Here is a 26,617-nt window from a genome sequence, read left to right as displayed (position 1 = left end):
GGTTGGCCTGGGACTCCGACTAAAGACAGAAGGTGTCTGACCTCTTGCTGTGAGGACTATACTATGAGACTCCAGATTAACTTTACTGAGAAGATCAGTCACTGAATCTCTTTCTTCTTTGAATTCTGTTCATCATCTGCCTGATTTCCTTAACTGTGTTTTTACCTCATCCATCAACCCTGGTGTCCAAATGACACACTTGCAAATAAAAATGGCTCCTAACAAGACAGAATATTTCAGGGTTTCACTTTTTGGACAAAGCTTGAAGAAATTAACCAGACAACAACCAGATCACTTGGCAATGATTCTCCTTCTACTTAGACTCTGTCCTGAGCTCTATTGGTGCTTAGAAGTAAAAGACAGAGCGAGATACTGGAATGACATGCACAGCCAACACTGTGCAGCAAATCAGGCCTCATCTAGAGAGATGACAACAAGCAGCAACAAAGCTCTGATCTGAAGGCAAATGGCAAATGTCTTCATGTGTATTCGAGTGTCAGTAGAACTCAGACATCCCATACTGTCTTTGCTGATTAGACCTCACGATGTGGCTCAGGCAACACACGAGACAGTACAAAGTAAAAATGAGCAAGCTGGGCATGACCATGTGGACAGTTTTGTGGTGTCCGGCCAGGATTTGTGTGTTTTCTTGCACTATTAGTTTGGCCAAACGCTGACACAAAACCAGTCAATATCACCGCCCTGTCTGACAATCTGAAACTGGTACAATCAGTAACTTCTTTAAATCAAAGAGTAAAAATTATTTTTGGATAAGCTTTTGACTAAAATATTTATTTTATTGTGGTGTCCAACACATTTTATGTTTTCATCTGCACTCCATTATCTTTTTGTTGGCCTCCATTTTCCTTCCTCACTTTAGAACTTTTTGTTCTTTACTGCAAATACTGTTAAAGAAGTGATTGTTGACTAAGAACCGACTCAAACTGTATCCCCTTACTCTGTCAGCATGTCTGTGCTTGATAACAAAGGTGTAATCCAGTTTCACCTGAAAAGGTACCCCTGGAGAGAACCTCGGGAAGGGCGACGGGTCAAAGAAGCTGATACACACATAAACATTTTAAAAATAGACAATCAGTGAAAAGTCCTCGAACTATGCGAGATCTGCAGTTCTTCAGTGGCTTGGACCTGGCTGAGACATTCTGACAATTTCTGTACACAACACTGCCAATAAAATGAAAAAGACGGTGGTTGGAAAGTATTTTCTGTTTTGCTTGGAGGCGAACCAAGTGTTGCATCCAAAGCTGTCCATGATTCGCCTGACGTGCTCATCTGAGTTTTAATCTCTGCACCACGTCTCACCGTATCCCAACTTTGTGGACTCACATGGTGCAGGCAGGACACAGTGGAGGTTTCCTATCAGTCAAATCTGACTGGAAACAGTAACAGATGCTTCACAAGCACCTCGGTTAATGGAGGATGTATGTATCATTCAGTAGTTCCATATGTTAGGTCTGGCTGAGCTACACAGCGATATCAGTGAGGCTATGAGGAAGGACGTGGGGTTTCAATTTGGCCTTCGCAAGATACCAGGCTGCCTACCTGGAAAAAGGAAAAGCAGCCTTCAAAGTAAATACTGGGCTTTAGTGCAGCAGGCAAAAGATGACGTGTCTGAGCTCTAATCTTAGTTCCAACTTGACAATAGATTTCAGATACAGGGTGACATAAGGTTACACATCAACCCACATTAAATCTGACAAAAGAGCTAAAACAAAAACCCTTAATCAACATTCCAGTAAAATTAGTCTCAAACACCAATCTGAGGGGAACCCAAAATCAACCGAGAGCTGTTCAGATGTCTGCAGATAAATACTTTTATAAAGGTTTTTAAAAATGGGAACAGAAAAGCAAAAAAGGTCATTTGGACCCTCAAAAGACAAGGATATCTGACACAGAGTGGTTTTTCTTTCCTTCTTAAAACTAAACTTTGTGCATATAAAAGAGTCAAAGCCAGCATTATAAAGATGTCTGAGACTTAAACATATTACAGTGTTTTGTCCCCATTTGGATGCAAACGTCTGGACGAGCACAGCGATGGCACAGCTGTGGAACACACTGAACATGTTCCCATTTGCATCCTTTACACTTTATGCAGCTTATCAGTAACATGCCACTCACTGCAGCAGTCATCAATGAGGACCAAAGTCACTTCAATGATTCTCTAAATCCCACTGCCAGCACTCTCACTGCATGACAAAAGACATCTTCCTTCAGCATAGATGCTCATTACTTTTGGCTAAAGTAAGCATGCACTAGCTAGCATAACTCCTGGAGTTATGCTAGCTAGTGCATGCTTACCATCCCAACAAAAGCTTGTGTTTTTAGAGAAAACACAAGCTTTTGTTGGGATGGTATTGGTTCCTCACAGGCTTTGAGGGTTTGTTTGTAGATTTGGGACTGACATCTTGCTGTTGGTTGGTTTTAATTTCATCAAGTGAGTCACAAGAAGAGAACTGTAGTGAATATATACAGTCAAGCCCATAATTATTCATACCCCTGGCAAATTTTAACTTAAAGGTACTTTTATGCAAACAGCAAGTGTTTTTTGACAGGAAATGACACAGGAGTCTCCCAAAAGATAATAAGACGATGTACAAGAGGCATCATTGTGTGAAAAAAAAAAATTTCTCAGCTTTTATTTACATTTCAGCAAAAAGTGCCATGTCCAGAATTATTCATACCCTTCACAAACTGTCATAGTCTCTGGGAAAATCAAAAGTTCTATACCATTCCGAATAGTCGAAGCTGGTCTAAAGCATCCTAATTACCCTAATTAATTGGGAACAGCTGTTTTAATCAACTCAACAGGTAAAAAACAGCAGCTCTCTGCAGTTGGTTTGTGGACAGTCATGGCTAAGACAGAGGAGCTCAGTGAGGACCTGCAGCTACACATTGTAGCTGCTCACAAGTCAGGAAAGGGCTACAAGACCATATCTAAATGTTTTCAAGTTCCAGTGGCTACAGTGCGAAGTATTATTAAAAAACACAACATGTTTTGCACTGTGGAAAATCTCAAAGGACGTGGTCAGAAGCCAAAAGTGACACCTGTGTTGGCCAGGAGGATAGTGAGAGAGGTGAAAAAGAATCCAAGGATCATCACCAAGGCCATCCTGGTAAATCTGGGCTCTGCTGGTGGCAATGTCTCAAGGCAGACAGTCCAACGGATACTGCACACTGCTGGGTTCCACGGATGCAGACCAAGGAGGACGCCACTTCTCCAGAAAAGGCACACAAAAGCTCGCTTGGCCTTTGGAAATGCTCATCTGGACAAAGAAGAAGACTTCTAGTCTTCTGTGTTATGGTCAGATGAAACAAAAATGGAATTGTTTTGTCACAATGATGTTTCCTTCATTTGGCGTAAAAAAACGAGAAGCCTTTAACCCAAAGAACACCATCCCCAATTTCAAACATGGTGGTGGGAACCTAATGCTTTGGGGATGTTTTTCAGCCAGTGGACCAGGGAACCTAATCAAAGTAAATGGCACCATGAAAAAAAGAGCAATACATGAAGATTCTCAACAGAGCCAGAGTCCTGACTTGAATCCAGCTGAGAATCTGTGGAGGGAGCTAAAGATCAGGGTGATGGCAAGAAGACCCTCCAGCCTGAAGGATTTGGAGCTCACTGCTAAAGACAAGTGGGCAAAAATGCCTGTGTAGACGTGCAAAAAAGCTGGTCTGCAATTAGCGTTTGATTGCTAGCCAATAAAGGCTTATGTATTGATTACTGAGAAGGGTATGAATAATTCTGGACATGAAACCTTTTGCTCAAATTTTTTTTCCACAATGATTCCTCTTGTACATCGTCTTATTATCTTTTGGGAAACACCTTTGTCATTTCTGGTCAAAAAAACCCTTGCTGGTTGAATAAAAATAACTTTAGGTCAAAATATGCCAGGGGTATGAATAATTATGGGCTAGCATAATAATTATGGTCATAGTAATGAAACTCCCGTTAGCTGGTGCTCAGCCGAGCTGTTCAAGGACATGGTTCACTGTGTTTTTCCAGTACTGTAAAGGAGAGACAGTGAAATATATATCCACACACCCACAGGTTTGATGGCTTTAAACTTTGAAACACTGCCACTCCAAATGATTTCATCCTCTGTCGTGACAAATGTCTAATAACCGTTTTTTCTCTTACTGGAAGATAATAAAATACTGACTGCAGCACAGCATGATGGAGTGTGATGGGGCCACTACATCTCATTACACTGTCAGCTGTGATTATATAGTCAAGCATCAAGATAAGATGGGTGTGGGAGTCATGAACCGATTATCTTGGTGGAACACCATGCTCATTTTGGGTCCCACATGTTCAGTTTTGCTTATTATTCTATTTTGAAATAATTGATTTATTTGTCCTGGGCTTGGTTTGAATCCAGAACAGGGTCCAAATTTTTCACCATTGTAGACTACTGTGCACGATGACAGTATTTTCCAATATTTTCCATTCCAAGCGGTTTAAGGGATGATCTAATCGTGCAGGGACGCAATGAGACATATCGATGAAGGTCATAAATAAAAGGATTGGCAGCGTGCTGGATGGAAGGTTGGACTTGGCGTTTGACTCATAGGTATGTAGCTTGCAAAGCATTTATGCAATAATGTGGTGAAGTGTGTAAGGGAATGTGTATATGAGATTTCAACCACACGTGTGTGTGTGACCATCACAGAGTGAGAGAAATATCCTGTTTGGAGCTTCCATGTGCATCAGTTCCTGTGGGTCAAACACACCAAGACAGATCACTACGCTGACACAAATGGAGCAGCATGATCCCCAAAGTACGTGTCAGGTCCCCAAAGTAAAGCACACAACCTGAACAGGAACCATGAGGCAACAGCTAAGGCAACATTCAGCATCATTCAGCATCATTCATGAGTGGATTCCCCAAAGCGTCTTCCATGAAAGATATTTGTTGACTGTCTGAAAGATGTTCCAGAAAGCACTTTTCCCTGAACAACAGTAACCTTTAAAGTGGCTCCATTCACTCTTCAGCTCCTGACTACTGGGGTTTAAATCATCAGCTCTGTTCTGCACACAGATTCAGCACGGACGGTTCTGAGTTCACCGCACGAGTCAGCAGTGAACTCCATGCAGACAACGTTGTTCTCCTGCTCTTTTTAGTAAGAAAAAGTCTCAGAGCCTCAGCTTTTTAAAACATGTTGCTGGCATTAAAGGGAAAAACTTCTTTTCATTCTTTCCATTAAGGCTCTGCGTGTTCTTCAGTTCCACACAGTCCCAGCTGTCTGTGGAGAGGAGGCTGGGAACGCTGGGAATGAAAGTAAGAGTACTAATTGAGCTCAGAGTGAATGTGGCCAGTTTGAAGGAGAAACTCTGACATCACAGCTTTGGCGAAAACCTCCAAACTCCCAAAGAGACTAAAGATCTCTCCTCACCTGTTCTCTCAGCTCACCTGGAGATATAATGCAGCGGCTGAGACACTTTACCTGTTCAACTTTACCCTTGCCATTCGGGCTGACTCTGACTGACACAATGGCCGCACAGGGAGTACGCTGTGCTCGAGAGAAGGGGAAGTCCAGATTTCAGGACTGCCAAATCAGCCCAGAGAACAGTGACATCTATAAAGCGGTCAAAACGAACCAGATTTTTTTTAATGTTAGTGGGAACAAAACAACATGTTGTGAAATTTGTTACAGACAAATTACTTCTCCTGTGGTTTTAAGATTGCTTTGGGTCTTTTTGTTTCACATGGAAACACAGTAAATTACTTAAAGATGGATTCAGTCCATAACACTAAACACATCATGTACACAGAGTTAAACTACAGCTGGAATTACATTAGTCATTCCTTTTGGCTGTCGCAGATCATGTGAGAGTGAAAAGTGAAAGGACATGTCCAACTGAAAAGTTTCCTAATCTTCTGACTGGCAGAGGGAGGGGGGGCACAGAGGGAGCATAAAATCAAACCTGTTGAGCATGCACGTTAGCATTTAAAGCTGCAATTGTGTAACATTAGAAAAAGGTGAACCAAGAAATTGGAAACTGAAAGCTTCCTCCTGCAAATCTCCTCTCTTTCCCCTCACTGTCCAAAGCTCCTCCTCCCCCACTCTCATAGGTTAGAGTCCTTTACTTAATCCTTACTTAATCTTAGTATCTGCGATGGACTTGCAGTTATTTTCATTCTGGAAATTCAGAAACAGGCGTGGCTCGCGTGTCGTGGAATGAACTGAGTTTTTGACGACATCAATAACATCAAGGCTTATGGATCTATCTGAAGTGGCCAACATAAAAAGTTTATTCATGTCACCTTTAGCCTCAAATAATCTTAAATGCAATGCCAGTAGCAAACGCAATATAAAGTTACTCCAAATGGCCAATATAGCTATTATAGCTGATATGTGGCAAGCTGACAGGGGTTAGCCTAGAACTGTAAACCACAGTCAAACAATAACATTAGAAATAACTTGATGAACTTGATGAACCTCGCTGTTTAATGTTATTGTACGCTCACATGAGTTAAGTCATCAGAGTCGGGCAGCCAAAACGTTACGCTTCTCTTGGATTTAACAAAGACGGCCAAGTGTTTCCATATTGCACCATCTTGCACACACCGATTTTTTTTTTAGACACAACCAGTATAACCAGTATAACCAGACCCCGTCCATCTACTCAAACTAACCTGGAGTTAACCTGGAATCAATACATCATTCACTGCACCGAAGCCCATGTTAACCATCTAGGATAATTAGTTAAAAAACAAACATTAGATTTTCCACTTTTAAGAGTAAAAAAAAACTGGTGACTGTAGTTTCTGTGACTCCTCTTGTAATTATATTACTGCAATTTCAAATATCGAGCTTGTTCTTTGGGTTAATTTTGTGTTAATTTGTGCTAATCTGTGGGTTATACTCAACTGTGGTTGTTCACAGTCTCTGTCACAGCTTAAATATATAAAGAAGTAATAGCTTTAATATCCTTAGAAAACACATTCGAGTTCTGCCTGCTGGAACGTGCTTATTCTACTCCATGGATGAGTGTCAGAGCCTTCCACAAATGGTTTGGGGATATTATACAATTGTGCCTAAAGTAATTAAACTAAACTGTAGGAAGTGTTGCACCTCTCTGATTTTGAGAGCAGATGTTTAATGTGATCACAATCAGTAAGAGAGAGAGAGAGAGAGAGAGAGAGAGAGGTTCAGTCTCTTTGGGAGTCAGTCGCATCGTGTAATGTTGGGACTCAAACAGAGTGTTTGACATCCTCAACATTTGGTGTTAATTTAATGAGCAAACACAAGAAATCACATCAGTTACTCACTCTAATGTGAACCACAGAGTTAGCCTGGTGTTACTGTGCTCTTATTACAAATTCGCACAAATCCAAAATCATTAAACACATTGCAGATGTCGGCTCGGAAGCAGCCCGACACGGCGCGCTTGTTTCTGCACCCCGAGGCACCCTGAGGCCAAAATATGAATGAGTGGATTGAGTTTGAGCTCTCACTTATAACAGAGTATCTCAGGGGTGGGGAACAAGGGACGTGTATGACATCATGGCAACCAAACAATCACAGCACAATCACAGTGGCTGCTTTCCCAAAATGTCTGCTAGTGAAACCTTTGAACGTTTTCCTCTTTTGGATTAAAGACACCAAATTAAACATCATCTAGAATTTGGATTTCCAGATTAATTTTAGAGCAGAAGCATTTTGGGAAACCCAGATCAGATCACATGATGCTGGAAGCAGGAGCACAACCCTCTAATCGGCTTAGGCTTTACCTCCACTGGTCCTCCATTCTTGTTACTGGCTGGAATAGCTGTCTACACAGCAAACACAGAGGCACACACATCAACATCACGTACCAGGAGATATTACACAGGCTTTCATGGTAACAGTGACAAACCTGCAACAATCACGGAAAAAAGGAACTGATCTTCAAGTGGAGTCAAGTTTGCATGCAGATGGGTTTAACTGGCACTTAAAGTCTTTCCTTCAAACCGAGTCACTGAACAACTATTATGGATCATCCCGTTCATTAAATAGTGAAAGTGATTTAAGGATGTTCTAATTTATTCAAGGAGAAAGGTGGATTAATAACAGAGATTGTTACTGAGCAGGACGTTATAATATATAACTATGATGGAATCAAACAGGCCTTTTTGCTTCGGGGTTGTGATAAGCTACACTAACTTCCACAGTAGGGGGTGATTCAAGTTCCTTTCATCTTCATATTCAGGACAGAAAACACTGGAGTCTGCATGCAAACTTGTTTACTACATAGTAGTGCTGCGCAGCATAAGGGGAACATTTGGTCCACGCACTCATGCCTGCCATAGGCTACATTCTAACATATACAAGTGTTATTAAAGCAGTAAAGCTCTGAGGCATAGTATGTGCAGCGGTGTTTTCACAAAGAGCAATGGACTTCAGACAAGCTGTCTAAACAGGGTGGTGGTTTTCTTTTCAGACTAACTCACGCTGGATGTTTCTCCTCTCTTTGCTTCCATGTCCTCTCGGTCTCACAGTCTCCTCTAAGTAATTACTGTATGAGAGCGTTTGTGCTGCGAGGGCCTTTCTGAGCGGGTCTCACCTGTGTTACTATGTCGTTTGAACGGGTTGAGCGTCGCTTTAGCTTTGGAGGTCCAGTTGGCGGTGGTGGAGCCAAAGGAGCTGGAGGACAGAGACTTGCCCAGGTTGTCTGAGCTCACCTTCTTGGTGTTGTTGGTAGCTGTCTTACTCCAGTCTGCACGCGAGAAACAATCAATTATCTCCAGATTTTTAGAGACGATATCAGTGGGACACAATGTGTTGTAGGGTTTTTTCTTCAATGTTAATGTTCCTCACTTTTACTGAAGTTCAGTGTCAGACACAATTACTGGACCTCTCTAATAATTCTCCACATTTTTCTTCTAGAGGAACATGTACAACTTTAGATTTTGACTAAACAATTCACAGTCAACATGAACTATATCTGCACTATTTCCATTTTCAGGATTTTTGCAACTGAAGTTTAATTTGCTGAGATTAAAAATGTTCAGGATGTTTGAATAACACACATCTTGTCATTATGCATATTTAACCTTTAAACATTCCGTTTCCAGCTGTTTAGAACAATTCCCAACAACACCTGTTTAAATTCAGCTGGCCTGGAAAGAATGTGGACAGGTGGATGAAACCATTACAAATGATTCCTTCTTTTTCCAGTTAAATAATTCTCCAATGAGGGAGAAACATAATCTGTGGTTTTGATAACCCATCCAACTGTTGCCAAAACAGAGAAAAGGAAAATCCTGTCCCATCAGACTGAAGAGTTGCCAGCAGAACATAAAAAAGCAGGTCTAACTTTTACTTTCACAGCTTCTCAGGATGTTTTTAGGGAACCTGAACTGAGAGATTTTGGCTTTAACACAAACATGTATCATGAACTCATTCCAACAAGTTTAAAAAGTCATCATAATCTGGATTTTTATCAAATGAAAAATAAATTAAATAAAGCTTCGTTTTGAGTTGTTTCTTTCCAAACATGTTTTGGCTGAAACATTCAGAGATGTTTCTGTATAAGTGAATAAACGGATCTCACACATGTCCACGTGAAAGACGTGTTCACTCACTGAAAACCTTCACATGTTAAAGCGAAGCAAGGGCTGGAGCATCCATCCTCTCTCTCCTTTCATAAAAGCACTGCTGGCACTAAAGTGGAGCTCTTTGGATTTGTGAGTTCAATCATGTAAAGAGGACTTTTCAGGACACGACTGATAACAGTCAGTAAATACTGGATCTTTCGCCTGCTTAAAGTCATGAATCAGTGTCATGTCTACACATGACAGACATCTGAGGAAAGAACCTGTTTTAAAAGAAGATGAATAGTATCTGCCTCTGATGTCCGAAACAGGCAAACATCCAGCTCTCCAGGTTGTATTTCTGTGTATTTATGCATCTATTTTCTATTTTCCAAGCAAAACTTTATCTGTGGTTGGAGACTTTTGCACAGTAATTTTTTGGCATCAAGTGAAACTCAGTGATTTCTCTTAAATGAAATGGCACCCGGACAGCACATCCTGAGACTGAGCGCACCTGGAGGAGTTCCTGGGTTTATCTTTTTTATTACCTATGAAGCCGTGGCGACTTAGCTTTTATATTTTTAATAAAACGTCCTTTTATTTCTTTTTTTATGCTGCCGTGGGAACCTCTCTGGGGTCCGGCAGACAGACCTGAGAGGGGAGACGTGAACTGGCCTTGACCTGAAAAAGGCAGACAGACAGATGGGATACCTGAGTTGTCTGACAGCTTGAATCGGCCACAGCAGAGGTATCTCTTCCACTGCTTCTGCACATTTTCTTTCAGGGCGCAGTGGAAAATAAATATGAAGAGGCCTGAAAACAGACAGATAGAAACAGAATGAGTTATTCTACCACAGCAGACCTGCTGACAGGTAAAAATAACTGCTTGGGTCACTTTACAGTTATCGCCTCTGCACAAACCTGCTCTATAACCTTTTATCTTTACACATAACACAACTCAGCACACGGATTAAACATGTTCACACTATCACGCTATGCGGTCACTTCACCTTGCAGTGAGTTGAAGATGGAGAAGAGGTACATGAACGTCAGCTTGACCGGTCCCCAGGCAAAGAAAGCAAACCCCCAGGTCATTCCCAGCAGGAAGGTGAGGCTGATGGCGCTCCGTAGGTTTCGGAGAACCTGGATCATAGCAGGAGAGAATTTTAAAGCGTTAAACGTTCCCTCCTTTCCTTGTCTCCTTAGTTTACTTCCTTTTCCAGAAGCAGACATGAGAAACTGACAGAGCCTTAAGGCTGCTGACACCTGTTATGATATGGTTGTTATTATATTGCAGGAATGTCAGGGTTAACTTTTAATTCAGAGAGTTATTACAACCGACAGAAAGTTTTTTTAAATCATGAAACAGTCTTAGTCCAGATCACTGGGCATGAGTACAGACCTCTTTCCGCAGCGTGTGGTTGCTGCGTTTGCCGTTGCGTCCGCAGATCTGCAGCATCACCACGACAAACATGGCCATGTTGAGCAGAAACACCAGGCAGAAGTAACCGACGCAGGTGGTGTAGAAGACGGCTTCATTGGTAATCCAGCAGCTGACAAGGAAACACACACATGCCCGTTCAAACTATTAAAGAGGGATTTAAGGTTTTTTCACACATCAGCCACTTTATTATAATGAAACTAAATCCAGCCTTAATCAATTTGAGATGCAGTAAACTAAAACGAAGTGAAAGTGCACTGGTCATCCCGTTATAGCAAACCCTGAGGACTGAGGGTTGCTTAAGGTGAGATTTTGTGCAGCTGTTCAGTTTGATCGTTTTTGCGAGTTTTGCAGGATAACAGACAGAATCAGCTGCAGGAGCTCAAGCACGTCAGCGCCATGCACACAGCAGTTTTTAACTCGAATCCTGAACAACTCGTTGTCCTTTCATCATAAACTTGGCACCGTGGAGCAGTTGTGCTAACGATGACGCCTGCATGTAACAAGGCTTTTCTTTTGTTAGCTAACTGACTGATTAAGCAACACTCTGATAAATGAGTTATTCAGTGACTTAATCAAATCCTGATTTTTCTGACAAGAAATCATCACGTCCATATTTAGTGACGTGGTTTGTAGACCTGTTATTGAGATTCTGGGCACACTTACAACTTTGACCCTCCTTTGTATTCTACTGCTTTGTATGCGTCTTTTTCCACCGCAGCGACAATCACAACCAGCACAGCAGGAAGACCTGGAACACACAAAGCACGCCGTCCGCACGTTAACGTCAGTCTCCCGGGTCTCTTATACTTGCATCACAATCACAGACTGAAATGGCATCAAACTGTTTTATCTTGTAAATTAAACCCACGTCCTCATATCCAGACAGAAAAGTATTCAACAATTATCTAACGAGGTAATGGCCTCCTTTTTTTAGTTAATTTTTTTGTGCATATCAGCGCCATTTAATCCCAAACAGCTCATAGAAATTAAAATTGCATCTCCAGTCTCAGGAGGATGATATAAATCTCAGAAGATATTTTCTCGGAGGAATGTTTGGTACGCTGGTGCACATCTGTTCAGGATAGTAAAAGGTTTACATGCACTTAGACCTGTCTGTAAGAGATTATTAATCATATTCAACAGGAATGATATGAAGCTGAAGCTGTGCTGTGTGTTTTTGCCCTGAGACACCCGCAGCTTCACAGAGTTCCCGACCAAATCCACCTCCAAACGAAGACTTGACTTGTGCACAACAGTAGGAGCTTCAGTAATTATTAATCATAAATTATTCTTGATGCAGAGAAATGCTAAACCATGTTGGACACTTTTACTTTATTCATGATCTTTTGTTGTCTTTGTGGGTCTGTGTGGATCATCAGTGGGCGACTCACCCCACCCCACGATGCAGAACTTCAGGATGTACCGGCGGATGTAGGTGTTAAAGACTTTGACCAGAGCGATGTACATATGGACCGATTCTAGCCCCATCCAGGTGAAGGAGGTCAGCAGAAAGTAGTGGAGAAAAATGGCCACAGCCTTACACAGCCCATCGTTTTTCATGGTGCTCAGCCAGCTGTCCAGCAGGAACACCATGTTGAGAAACAGCAGGGATGTGCTGAGGTTCATCAGGATCTTTGACGGGTAGTCACGTCGCAGTTTCCTGTAAGGACAAGAGGAGGAAAGCACAAATTTCTGCGTGGTTACATTCTGATATTGTCGAGAAATATATTTGCTGCAGTTTTTTCCGAATATTCTCATTCAAGTCAAAACCGCATGCAGTAGCTGAGAGTTTCTCAAGTTTCTCTCTGGTTTCCTGCTCCAAATTTTTCTGTGACTTTGAAATTTATTGGTGATTCACAACATTCGAGCTGAAAGCCTTCAGAGCACCGTGAGTGTGACCCATGTGCGCTCCATTTACCCAACACAGAGCTAAAAACACACTAAATGTCTTTATTCATGCATCACTGACATCACTGATAAAAGTGATAACAGTGATGCACGCAACCCTCTGTCCTCCACACCATCCCATGCCTCCTTTTCGGAGTACAGGTGTTCACACCTGGGACAACAGGCTCTGCTGATTAGTGTCGTTTGCACTCATGTAAACCTGGGAAAGATGACGGTTTGGGTTTAAACAGATTCTGTATAAACAGCCTGCACTTTGAACAGTGATGCTTGGCTCTGGGATTTAAATGCGAAGCCAAGAGAAACAAAGGAGTGGCATTTATATCACACTGTTTTAGTCCTTCTGTCTCTGCAAAGTGCTTTTACAAGCTTAATGCAGCTTTTTAAGAGCTGAAAGAGAGCGATCCATGCTGCTTTTACTGCAAACCCAGAGGTCACAGCACTGGAGCCAAAGGACATGTCGTGCACATCTGTGAGACACCATCAGCTCCGACAGAGCAGCGGTGTTTCACACTCTGGGAGGAACAACTCAAGGAAACTACAGATGATGGAAATCTAGACTGTCTTCCAACACTTTGTGTAGTTCTGCTTTAACAGACTGACTCGCTTTTGTCACCAAAAAACAATGACATCATTGATGGAAAACACGGATGAGGAGAGACGATAGCCAGGCACTGGAAGCTGGAGGGTTCATACTGCAGCCGAACGGTGGACTCACTCGAAGGCGATGTACGTGAGCAGCGTGGCAGCAGAGAAGATGGCGGAGATCCCGCAGCCAATGTAGCTGATGAAGGTCAGGATATTGTTGTTCTTTTCATCGATGGAGGGCGAAGTCTGAGAGATGTCCTTAAGAGAGAGACGGCAACGACTACATGAATGAAGGAAACGCACATGAACAACAAAGAAGGCCAGAGGGCAACTATGGAGACCATCATGACCACAACAAAAACATGAAAGGATCCACACAACGTGACATGTATGCGGCGCCCGTGCCAGGACGTCAGTGTGACAGGTGTGTGAGGACAGCTCGGACACACACACTCACAGGAACACGGCGGTCTTACCAGGAGGACACCGAAGTGTGTGAGGTGGTCGCACAGGCAGACGGTTTTGTTGGCGGTGGATTCGGTGGAGTTTTTTTTGCAGCCTTCTTTGCTCCAATCTCCAGTTCCATCTAGTGGTGACACAGAGGCATTACAGCAAAGTCACCTCAACACAAAATGAAAATGTGTAATTAAACAGATGAAAAGATTGATTTCTTTCTAATAATAAAATATAATATAATAAATGTGTTTTTTTTATAATAAATAAAGCACTGCTCGGGATTCAGGAGCTCGAAATATTTCTGCAAAGTTTGAGGGCGGCTGCTCCGAAGCCAAATATCTGTATTGAGATAAGACTGCGCACAAACGTCCTCTTCAGTAATTACTGCAGTACTTGAATCTGTTGGTAATACGGCCTGAAAAGCTGCTAAATTTACCAGAATTTTCTGCTGAAAGAGCAACCAGACCAGAACGTCAAAGTAAAAGTGCAGCAGGACGGAGGTGTGACGAGCTGTAACAGCTGCCGACTCCCTTCTCTGCAGATCTGAGGACCAGTGATGAACTTGAGGTGAGTGATGAGGCGACGGACAGACTTACCGTTCTTGGTGAAGTTCCAGAAAACGCAGTCCAGAGTCCCACGAGCCTGAGAGGACAGAAGAGCAATGACTCAGCAGCAAGTTCAAGTAAGCAGACAATCAGAGCCACTCGTGACCATCACACCTGGCTCATTTCTGCATGATCTTCTGACACTGTCATTTCAAATCCTTCAGCACATCTCCAGGAACTACATTCTTACTGACAGTTTCAATAATATGGATTATTAATGTTAATAAATGTATTAATTAACCTCAGAAAAAGGGGAACATGAGAAACATAAAGGTCATTTATATGAAACAGACAACACAATGAAGCACAGGTCAAAGAAAGGAAGTGAAAAGAGTGATGCAAATATATAAATAATGTGTATAAAGTCCAAAAATGGAACAGAGAAGAAAGGAAAAAACGTGAACGCTCACCGGGTCAGAGCGATGAGCGATCTCGATCCTCACTGGGTCTCTCAGGTTGTGGATGGGGACGTTCACCACGCTGCTCGCCACCACGTAGCTGATCAATTCATTTTCTGCCTTTTTCTGAAAAACACGTCATGTTAAGACACCCTAAAACATCAGCCTTTGTGTGAACGTCACACCGTGACCTCTGACCTGGAAAAAACTGGGGCTGTTGAAGAACATGAAGCTGATCCTGGACGGTGTGTCGGCTTCGGCATGAGAGACTCTGGACAGCAGAGAGGCGGGAAGTGTGACCTGAGCTAAAGGATTCGGCCGCTTAGACTTAAAATCAATCTGAGAGGGGACAGGAAACAGTCAAAGCTAAATCAAAAAACACAAATCCACCTTCTACAGGAGAAAGTTTTGACTTTCCCAGCCGTTACCTGTGGGTCTGACTTATTTGGAGACATGAAGGCGCTGAGGGTTGTTTCGTTGAACATCGTCGTGTTGAGGGCCAGAATTCCCACAGCCAGATTCTTGGAATTGATCTGGATGGACGGACCATCAAACTGGATCTTCTGCACCAGCTCGTCCACGGTCTTCAGAGCTCTGCGGAGGAGGAGAGAGAAGCAAAGTATTTCTACGATGATTTCAAAGGGAAGCAAAACCAGACAGATATTGGTGAGAAACACAGAGGTGGCGTTTAACACGGCTGACTGAAACGCAGCTGAAAATGATCATGTTTGAAGGTGATTCATGTGAAACAGACTCAAACATGTGAGTCTCGTTTAAGTTTCAGTTTAATACTGAACTTTCCGTCCTGCCAGCAAACTTTGTGGCTGAGAGTTCATTAAGCGGCAGAAAGTTTCAACACTCTGACTACATGCTAGCTGATTGCTATCGTAGAAATGGGACACGGCCTCCGCGCAACTGAGGGCAACCTGTCGGTTCCGGTGATCATGCTGAACTGTTTTGCTGTTGGAGGTCAACTGTAAGTAGTTGTAGCATCAGCTGGTTGCCCAGAGGTTGAGCATGGAGCACTCTGCAATCTCCGAGTGAACTTTTGGTGGAAGGCGGCCTATGTCCAAACTGCTGCGGTCTCTCAGATAGGTTGGTGAAGCTTTGCAAATAATGTTCATGTGATTAATAAATACACACAAAACCATCACATAACAACCAGTCTGAGTCGGTCTGCACAACCAGTACAACCTGTCTATGGTGAAACTCGCTGCAATAGGAGGCTAAACTCAAGTTTTATTCCTATGCAAATGTTAGGTACTCATCCGCTGCTGTCACAGAGCAGTTAAATCTCCTACTTTCAGAAGCTACTGGACTCTGAATTTAAATGCTTAATGTAAATTTCAGTTTAAAGTGAAAAACTTTGTATGGAGACAGCAAATGATTTGCAGTTTTCACCGATTTATTCCAGTTAATCATCAAATTATCAGAAACTGATGATCCAAACTGATAGCAGACTCTCCACCTTATTCTCAGTTTATCGTCATCCTGATGCTTCAAAGTTTCTTTGCTAACTGCTAATTTTCACAGACCTGGTGACATTTGCAGAATTTCTCCAGTCACCCTTTCTTCCTGGTGGTGTGTGAGTGATAACTTTACATTTTTCAGATGTTTTGGTTACAAAATTAAGATTTTAGCAGATCAACCATCACATAACAACCAGTCTGAGTTGGTCTAAATTGTGACATTACCAATAAGTTTGATGTGTCACATGGCCCTCTTCCTACTTTAAAAACAAAAGTTGTATCCAAGATGGCCGACTTCTAAATGGCCACCATGGTCACCACCCATCTTGAGGAGTTTGCCCCCCTCACATATACTAATGTGCCACAAACAGGACTTTAATATCAGGTGGGCAGAGTAAGAAGTCTGTACTTGTCTGAGGCTGCCGGGACTGTAGCTGAGCCACTCATGACGTTGGAGATGATGGTGACGATGCTGGAGGCTAACGTGAAGTTGATCTTGGATACGTTCACTAGTTGTTCCACCTTTGACACCACTTTAGACACCTGGACACGGAGGACAAGGAGGACAGGAGGACACGGAGTCACTCTCCTGGTCACAGGAGGCTTGAGCGAACAGATGCCAGTGTAAACACTCACCTCTTTCTCATTCAGCTTGTTGTTGGTGAACGCTTTGAGCTGCTCCGCTACATCAGATGCATTTTCTGCTCAAGCAACACACAAATGGTTCCATTTTGTCACTTTCTATCACAACTTTGTGATATATCACAGATTAAAACACAAATTCAGGTTCATTTTCCAGTTCTGTGTCATTTCTAGTCTATTGACTTATAATTCAGGTTTAAAATAGTTTAATGTATAAATTCTTGAAACTGAACAAAAATCTATATCTATTTGTCAAAAATAAGTGAAAATTAGAGTTTCATACAGGTCATCTTAATATTTTTGTTTTTCTTTTACAAATGTCAGATTTACTCACAGCAGCTTTAAAAGTGAATGAATATTTCTTTATATTTGTGAATTTATGTTAAATTAATTCTGCATGTTTGATTTTGCAGGATTATGGATCCTGATTAAATGTTATTGGAAGAAAAGCTTTTATCTTTCATAGTTCATTGTGAGATATTTATATTCAAACAGGTGTGAAAAAACATGCTCAATTATGCTCAGAGACCGTATGTCAAAAAGAATAGGTAAATAAGTATTTGATATATGAAGCGAATTATTTGCAGAAATCATATATGTTACATATTTCAAACCATACCATTTTGGGGCAAATCAGAAACGGACGAGCAGAAAATATTGTAAAAATGTGACCCAGCTTATTATCTGAAACGCACAAAGAGTGAATAAAATGTTCCCACACTGGAAAATAACATTTTTAAATCTGTACTACGCTGTGGTCTCAGACTCTTTAACTTTGTTGTTAATACTTTTATTCTGAACTGCGGCAGTTGGAATAAAATAATTTAAAATCATGTATTTGCTTTTTTATTCATGCAAAAATAAAACAACTCAGATATTCAGCTGTCTATGTTTTTTTACACACAAAGCAAATGATGCATTGTTAGAATCAACGGTGTCGGCACGCCACGTCTACAGTCCGCTGTCAGATTGACTTTGTGTCTGAGCGTACCTGCTGACACTTGGATGGAGTCGATATCAGTGCAGTTACTGCTGTCTGGATCTGACCAGTACGATGAGTAGTTCATCGAACTGATTAAACTGGGAAAAGAAGAGGTTATCGATAAGACATATAATTACTCAGCTTAAAGAAGTAGTCCTAAGTAAGATAGCCGGCACTGCTGCAGGCAGGTTTTGTGGAGGAATGTGGAGGAAGTGCTTTATCATTGAGTCTGCTCAACAGAAATGCTGCTGTGGAAACGTGTGATAAAAGGAGAAGAATAACCAGAACTTTAGCCCCACTGACTCCACAGTTAACCCCACTAAGGACCACTTCCCTCTGAGAATTTATGCTGAGGCACTCGTGGGCGTCGGAAGATGTCCTGCTTGTCATACTAATAAATCATAGATCACCATGAGGTGTATAACATTACAGGAAGATGAATTAAGTCAATAAATCAACATCAAATGCTGTTTCACTGAACACCACAGTGTCTCAGAAAGATCTGATTAAAACCACAGACTCTAACAAAGAAAAGATATGAGCTGCTTTTACTGCTGATTTTATCACAGTGGGGGTTCTTAAAATACATTTTGGGATATATCATGCAGTCTTGATTAATGACTCTCCCCAGAAACACGAAAACCTCACAATGATCATGAGAACAAAGTGCCTACAAAAGATGGATATGAAATAAATAACAGTTCGTGAATATAAGTGCAAATCCTAATATTTGCCTTGAACTTGTGCAAACGTGCTAGTTGCAAGGATGATGAAGGATTATTGTCAAGTGGAAAATAAGAATATGGAGCTGGAAATATTGCAATCAAATATTCGTGTTTGGCTGCATTCAGCTCATGTTTTGTGTGTGTTCGTGTTACCAGGTCCTCCATTTCTTGTTGGGGAAGCAGGGCTGGTACTCAGTAACGGTCGGTCTGGTTTCAGGCCAAGGCGGGTCGTACGGGCAATTTTCTTTAAGCAGAAAAAAACAGGAGTGATTTCACAGTTTTGAAGCAGACATACATTCATATAATGAAACAGGAAAAACATCCAGGGCACAGAGTGATCAGAGAAGGCGAACAGACAGACTTTAGACAATAAAATCCACAACAAATCAAATCCAGAGAGTTGTGTGAGTGATGTGCAGAAACCATACTTCTTTATTATCTCCGGTTCTTATTTTTCTGTGTTTAGCGTTCAGTGTAACCTTCTCACCAATCTGTTTGACTTCCACAGAGGCGCTCTGGATCTCCACACCCTCTGACACGCTCCCCTGTCTGAGCCGGGCAGACGCATCATCGATGAGGCTCAGGTTCTTGTTGATGATCTCGGTATAAACCAGCAGACCACGGCACTCATAGCTGCAGCAAAAAGAGACATGCCAGAATGACCTACCATCCTAAACACCTGACTTCTATGAGGTGGTGAGCACATAATGACAGGAACCTGCAGAGTTAAACAGAGTCATGCTACCTGCTCAGGTTTCCTGCAGTCTGTGGACTCAGCTGAACACTGGAGAGGGAAAAGAAGAGAAGCAGCAGAGATGAAAGACTACAAATGATAAATGATGCATGAACACAGTAAAGTACCTGCAGCCAGGAGGAAGCACATAAGTCAGACTTTTACTGTTCACCTCAAAATATGACCCAGGAGCGCAGAGCCTTACTGCTCAGCTTCAAACACCTCACACATCTGCACTCGTGCTCACAGGAGCAGGACAGTAAACTTCATCCTGGCGTGACCTGTCGCTCTCACAGGTCTAACTGTTTCTAACCATTTCTTTTTTCTCTCCTTGGTGTAGCTCATCTTTTTAGCTATTGTGAAATGGCTGAAAACGAGCACAGACCCAAACAGCATCACCCATACAAAAGCACCTTTGCCCTAGGTCGTGTGCACTTTGTGTGATAGCTGTTTGCAGGATTACCTGATGTTGCCCACGTAGACTTTGTGGATCCAGTCCTGAAAGGTCTGATTGAGCTGTAAAAATAACAGATCGGGTTTGAAGTCTGCTCAGCACTGAATATTAAACTGCCGCATTGGTGTGAAGAAGAAACTTTATGTACCTGCTTCATGAGTAAAAACTGTTCCAACAAATCTAAGTCATCGCTTGTTCAGGTAAAGGTGAGTCTTGCTCCCGACCTCTGTATTCTCCTAATCTTCATTTCTTTAAGTTCAGCAGCTCAGAAATTTTTTTCACTCCCATGTTATCTTAATTCAGTCTTAATTAAATAAAATATGACTTTAATCTTGTTTATCATAGACCTGGAGATGAAGTTTGAGTTCTGTTCAATAATTCTGTGCCAGTGTTTTACTGAACTCATGTAGTGTGGCTGTTTTGTCTCCCTCTCCTGGCAGTGAGAGTAATTGCACACTTGATCTTTTTGTTTTTTAGATATTCTGACACTTTTTGTTGTTTCATTTTTATCTGCAGCATCATACACTTTCTGCTAGCTGCTGTAGCTACACCACCACTATGCCAGTCAACCAGAGTAACCAGTAAAACCATCACTGCCAGTGCAGGGCTGCTGCCACAGACATTAAACTATGTTGTACTGAGACTTCCTTTTGTTTCATTTAAGAAGATAATAACTGGAAGCGGTTCTGAAATTTTAGGTTTTTTCTGTGTTATGTTTTGAATAAAATACATTTTACACAGTTTTTTTGACTTTGTATTGAAAATCATATTTTAGTATATTTCTACGTTTGATAAAGTTAAGCTGCTCAGAGCTTCAACTAATTAAAATTATGAAAGAAAATCTAATGAGGTCTGTCGCTGCTGCCACGGTTACGCTCACTGAGGTCTGGACATGGATGAATAAGTGGAGTAAAAACTCACCCAAAGAGCCACGGCTGATTTAAGCGTCTCCCGTGTCGTCTGCGATCTGCTGTCATCCACCACAAACTCGAATCGGTAAAACTGCTCATCTGCAGACCAAGGTGAGAGCACAGGAGAAAGAAAGAAGAGCACTTCAGATTCGATGTGCAACAGCTAATTCATACCGAGCCTGTGGCACATAGCAGGAGACGGCCCGAGCGGTTTGAGCTGATCGAGTTATGTAAAAATCTCATTTTGAAGTAAAATGATGAAAAATGGGAACACACCGCCTGACGGACAATAACGTCGGCGCTGAGGGGAGAACAGTCATTCCCCTTTCTTTTTTCAAACTGCACAAATCAAGGAGTTGAAGCAGGATTTGTGCAATTTGAGTCTTTCTCAGGATTGTTTGACCCTTTGATCTGCGTTCTCACAAATCCACCTTAAAAAGGAATAAAGAGCACAATTATGAAGCAGGTACGTTAAAGATCTGTGGAGAAATGTAAATGTTAAAGAGTTTTGGGGTCTGAAACTTCCTGTAAAATTAATTTCTTGTTACACAGACTCATTTAACTGAGTTTTTGTGTGTGTATTGATTTCCTTAAAAACAGATACGTGTAGAAAGTAACGACTAATGGAATCAAAACTGATTAAAGCTTATAAAAAAAGGGAAAAAAGAAAAAAACTTTTTAACGCATACTTTCGGTTTCAGAGGAGGCACATCTAAGCTCTTCCTTGTAGGGCCCTCCATGCTCCTGCTATGCTTGACACCGGCCACGAGATGTCTCTCTAATATCTCTAATTGTTAGTAAATGCTACTGACTGGAAATGAGACCTCCACTCCATCAGGTCTGGAGGGAAATCCTGCAGGCTGCTTATCTTTGGTTATAAATATACTTTTCAGAGTTTCAGAGTGCCGCTGATTGATTTTGAATATTTGATTTGATAGCAGAAAGTAGCATGCGGACGATGCGAAGCACCAAAGCAGGATGCCTCCACCAAGAAGCTGCACGGACTGAAAAATGAATATAAGAAAAGCAGAAAAACTATGTAATAAGAAAAGGTGTTGGCAGTTATCAGAGAGGAAAGGAAAACAGGCAGAAAGTAGACTACAATCCCTTTTTTCACTACAAGTACCAGGCTAAATACCAACATCTGATTGGTCAGCTAAACTCATGGTTAATGAACTACAATGAGCCAGAATCACTTTAAACCAATCACGAGTCTCAACTTTGATGGGAATCCCGCCCAATCACAGCATTTGTACTGACATCTATGATTCGAACTACTGACCTGCTCTGAAACCCAACCACCTGAAGTGAGTATTCAGTCTTAAAGTCTTTGTGTTTTTAAACCAATGCATTGATATTACAACTCAACCAAAGACTGACCCATAACTGACTGTACAACAGCTGAACATGTCATTCTGAGATTATTCTGATTATTCTATTATAAGATTATCCGTTACTGGCAGCCAGAGCTTGGTTTCTTTGGGCCAACAATGATATCAGCCGGTAAGGTCTGAATCACTGTCACCTCAGATTAGGGAGGAAGTTGAATGGGGACCAGTAATGTTCTTCAGAACCAAAGAGGGCTGGTTGAATGGAGTTGGTTATGGGAACACTGTGAGGTGGAAACACCACAAAAACACTTAATAATACGGACACAGGTGTCCGTATGCATTTGTAATGCTGCTCAAATCAAAACGCTCTGATTCAGATCCTTTAAAAGACTTGAAGACTAAATACTGTATTTCTGCAATTTTGTAATATTACTGATTATTTATTTTTATTTTCTATGACAACAAAGTTGTTGCTGCATAACATACTATTCCCCGATGGCAGTCCACACTGACATGTAAAAAGAAAGCGTTGTTTACACCGGCAGGGCAGTGTGGGCCTGATGGATGGATTTGCTGTTGGGGATCCCAGACTGGGGTGCAACGTGGCTTTTTTGAGGCCGCTGCTGCTGCCGGCGTTAGCTGATGGACTGAGAGCTCTGAATGGAGGTGTAGGAGAGGAGATCTTTGGGGTTATGAGATGCCAACCACTGGCAGCTGCTGGAGGCGTTGGGGAAAAGTTGAGATTGTTGTCTTTGATCTTGCCAGTGCCGTGGTCTTGGTTCACATCCCCCTTCATTAAACCTCCTGAGCTCTGGTTCCTGCTGTGATTCGACACATTTGGACTTGAGTTCAAACCTGGCTCTGAGGCGGTTAAATTTGACTTTGCTGCTGCTGCTGCATTCACGAGCACCGGCACTGGCCTGCTGCCTGTCATACTGCCCTCCGACACATCCAGACTTCCTTTTTCTACGAGTGCACTAGCATCTTTAGCTGCTGTGATGTTGGTCATCGCAGCCGGCGCCACAGGAGAGTCTCGGAGTGCCACAGCAGTGGTTGAATTAGACTCAGGTATATATTTAAAGCCTGCTGTGTTTGTGGTGTGGTTGTCTCTCCCAGGAGGTGAGAGCTCATCAAGCCCAGAAATGAAGCCATGATTTGTGATCTCGATAGAGAAGCCAGTGGGGGATCTGGAGGTGGAAGAGGGGGTATTAAGGTCAGAAGACTGCAGGGGGGTTGGAAGAACCAGAGCAACATTCGGTTGTGATGATGTAGCAGAACCAGGCTGATAACAGGATTCAGAAATAGGACAGGGAGTATTCTGCATATCAACAGGAGATGAGAGAGAATTCAGGGCAGATTGTGGAGTTACATGCTCATTAGGGTGATGGCCTGTTACAGCGCTTAAGATTACAGGAGCTTTGTTGCTCACAGGTGAGACATGCTCATTAGCAAAGTGTATCTTTGGAACAACATCTGCAGGGTTAAATGGAGCAGAGAGATGTGATAATCTCCCACCAGCAGTTTGCTTATTTGAGGCCTCAGATATCAAAACGCCGACTAACGTAGACTCATTTTGTGGCTGAGAGTGGTTTGTAAACTGTGATAAAACCTCATCCTGGTTAGGAGAAATAAGCAGGCGTGACTGGATGGACTCCATGGAAACTTGACCAAAAGAAAGAGATTGAGTGTTTGAGATAAACTCTTCAACTGGCTGTATGGTGGGTCTTTGTAAGGACTGTGCTGCTGTGGGCTGCAGGAATCTAACAGTAGGACGAGTGGGTGACAAGGACCCAATTTCTGTGTTCATCATGCTAGCAGGTGCTGCTGGCCATGTCGCCCGGCTGGGGAGGAGAAAGGAGGATGAAAGGGTGGAGACAGAGGGTGAGACAGGAGGATAGGTGTAAGACAGGTGCTGAGATGGAAGAAGAAGTGAAACACTTTCTACGAGAGAAACAGAAGATGACATGGAGGGCAAAAGGACAGGAAGCGAGGGTGTGAAGAAACTCAAGATTGGAGATTGCTGCCGTGGCCCCCTGGTGTTAGCCCCCTCGCTCAAATTGAGCCCATCACTCCTAAAGTTCTGAGTGTGTGCCTGACTGTTAGAGTGTGTGGGCAGCTGTGTGTGTGCTGAAATGTGTGTCTGGATCAGACGGCCGGGTTGTACAGTATTAGCTCGTGTCAGGCCTGAGACGTGTGCTAGAGCCATCCCCGGAGCGTGCCGGGGGGCTGTCACACCAAGCTGTGCACTTGAGCTGTCGCGGTGTGCCAGCATCTGGGACGGATTCAACAAAGGCGGAGTGGAGAGACTAAATCCACTGTCATAGCCAGCAGGGGCCTGCGAGTTGGTCCGAGTGCCAGCAGCTCCATTCACTTCTCCCTGGTTGTGTAAATGTGAGACTGCATGATGCAGCCTCCAAGGATCTCTGTTAACAGTCGGGCTGGAAGAATCTCTCTCTTGTGACCCAGACAAAGATTTCTGAGTCAGAACGGTTTCCTCTCCCATCATCCCCTCTGTCTCCCTGATGGAGTCGGTAAATGAAGGGATGTGAGAGCTTTGAGTTAAAAGGAAGACATTGGAAGATGATGTAGAAGAGGCAGAGGAAGAGGGCGGTTCTTGCTTTCCTTCAATATTTGCCCTGAGCAGAGCCAGAGTGTGATCATGGCCCCAAATACCAGCTGTTGGCAGCGAGGTCAAGCCAGTGTCAGTGTGAAGCACTGAACGAGTTTCTATCTCGCTCAAATCTTTCTGATGAGAATGAACTAAAAAAGGTCTGACTGACAGGCTAGCTGCATCTGAGGATGGCCACAAAACCACTGACAAATTTAGCTCTGATACAGGAAACTCTAATTGTGACAGGGCTGGACCAAAGTCCGGCACAAGCGCTGCAGGACTGGATACCAGAGCCTCCACAGATAATCTTGAGGGAGTTGGGTTAGTGTGACTAAAGGAGTTATCTGAAAAATCTTCTGCATGGGTTAATGTATGTGATCGAGTATCAGGGGACAGGTTGTGCACAGTGGAGGGCACTTCATTTCTGTTAGCTTTAGATAAACCACTAGAGGACTTTTCTGCAGAGTGGTATTCAGGGTGCAGTGCACTATCAACAAAAGGAGACTGAGATTCAGCTGGGGCTTTAGAAAAGAGAGGAAATGACAACAAAGATGCTGTGTCAACCGTTGAGTCCTCAAAGTTCTTTTGAAGATTCGAGGACAGAAATGACAACACAGACACTGGCATGTGAGCAGTTTCTGAAAGCCTTCGCTCTGCAGGCTGGGAAGATGATGGCAGGAGGAGGGAGGGGTACCGAGGAGCAGCAGAAGGTGGAAAAGGAACCAGGGTGGGCCAAAGGGGATCAGAGGCCAAGGGAAGGGTGGGGCTGAGTGGGGAGTACTGGGGTATGACGGTTTGAATGGGGGAGGCATGGGCGGAGGTGGCTGTAAATTCTAACTGAAAGAGAGAAAAGGGAGAAGTAGGAGGTAGGATACTGGATGAGGAGTAGTGAGGGCTCTGGAATGGCTCGTGAAAGGGAGGAGATGGAGGGGAGAGAATGGATGATCGATGGGGAATGACGTGCACAGAAGACTGTATGTGTGCATGTGCGTCTGTATATAAATTGTTAACCAGACTACTGCTGGCTACAGCTAGTCCAGCTTTACTGCCCAGAGGGTTTAAAGAAAGTGAGGATATCTGGGCCTTGTCTTCCTTCTGTGGCACAAAAGAGGAAAAGATTTGTTTGGGGAAAACCACCTCGGCGAGGAAAGAAGGGGAGCTTAGATGTGCCATCGGCAAAGAAGGTGTTGGCTGCATGAAGAGGTGGGATGAAGAGGAGGGAGGAAGGGAAGACGGCATTGCTTGCAAACTCAGTCTTTCCAGTTGTGCATAGGAACTTTCCTCTTGTTTCTGTCCACTTGGACCGCTGCTCTTTGGAAGCTCGTGGTGGGTTTGAGCTGTTGTCAAAGTCTGATTAAGAGTGCTGATGGATGTTTCTGGTACCAGTAGGTCTGGTGAGTGATCTTTAAAAGGCTTGATGCCTGCTGCTAGGATGCTGAGCAGGCTTTCTGAGCCATTATGGAAATGTGTTTGGGTGAAAAAATGTTCACTTCCTCTTTCAGAAGGAGTTGAGGGTTGGATGAAAAGGTGGGAAGCACTTTGCGGGTCTGAGTTTCTGGCATCAGGTCCAGTATTGGGTTCTTTGGATAAGGCATCAAATTGATATAATCTATAAGGACTCCTTTCCCCCACAAGTTCAGTCATGTCATACATGAATGGCCCAGAGCCTGATGAATATTCATTATCCGGTATCTCCTGATCTGTCAGGTTACCCGCAGCAGATGTTTGGATTTCACCACCACTCATGTTCAGGAGTGACCATGATGAAGCAACAGGTTTGTTCTTCCTAATGCCAAGTGCTGATAATGATGACAAAAACAATGA

The 26,617-nt window shown here is 42.8% G+C and overlaps 1 protein-coding gene across 4 annotated transcripts in view; it reads right to left on the bottom strand.

Moving 5' to 3' along the window:
* adgrg6 (adhesion G protein-coupled receptor G6) overlaps nt 1-26,617 on the bottom strand; it is a 142,599-nt gene that overhangs the window by 10,295 nt on the left and 105,687 nt on the right. For 3 of the 4 annotated variants that reach the window (XM_082506828.1, XM_082506831.1, XM_082506830.1), the window contains 20 exons: nt 20,862-20,950; nt 19,950-20,002; nt 19,499-19,537; nt 19,241-19,386; nt 18,907-18,997; nt 18,038-18,126; nt 17,041-17,105; nt 16,814-16,947; nt 15,364-15,529; nt 15,134-15,274; nt 14,948-15,061; nt 14,529-14,574; nt 13,953-14,062; nt 13,607-13,734; nt 12,375-12,643; nt 11,647-11,731; nt 10,942-11,092; nt 10,550-10,682; nt 10,251-10,352; nt 8,570-8,722 (listed from right to left, as the gene is read on the bottom strand). In XM_082506828.1, coding sequence (XP_082362954.1) covers nt 8,570-8,722; nt 10,251-10,352; nt 10,550-10,682; nt 10,942-11,092; nt 11,647-11,731; nt 12,375-12,643; nt 13,607-13,734; nt 13,953-14,062; nt 14,529-14,574; nt 14,948-15,061; nt 15,134-15,274; nt 15,364-15,529; nt 16,814-16,947; nt 17,041-17,105; nt 18,038-18,126; nt 18,907-18,997; nt 19,241-19,386; nt 19,499-19,537; nt 19,950-20,002; nt 20,862-20,950 — 2,304 coding nt within the window. Of the gene's footprint in view, nt 1-7,757; nt 7,800-8,569; nt 8,723-10,250; nt 10,353-10,549; nt 10,683-10,941; nt 11,093-11,646; nt 11,732-12,374; nt 12,644-13,606; nt 13,735-13,952; nt 14,063-14,528; nt 14,575-14,947; nt 15,062-15,133; nt 15,275-15,363; nt 15,530-16,813; nt 16,948-17,040; nt 17,106-18,037; nt 18,127-18,906; nt 18,998-19,240; nt 19,387-19,498; nt 19,538-19,949; nt 20,003-20,861; nt 20,951-26,617 lie in introns of all 4 variants that reach the window. The other variant, XM_082506829.1, reaches the window with a different exon arrangement.

The sequence above is a fragment of the Aulonocara stuartgranti genome (genome assembly GCF_965226115.1).
Source record: "Aulonocara stuartgranti genome assembly, chromosome: 15".
Classification (NCBI taxonomy): domain Eukaryota; kingdom Metazoa; phylum Chordata; class Actinopteri; order Cichliformes; family Cichlidae; genus Aulonocara; species Aulonocara stuartgranti.
The sequence above is the reverse complement of the archived record's forward strand: the minus strand, read 5'-3'. Positions and strand labels throughout refer to the sequence as shown.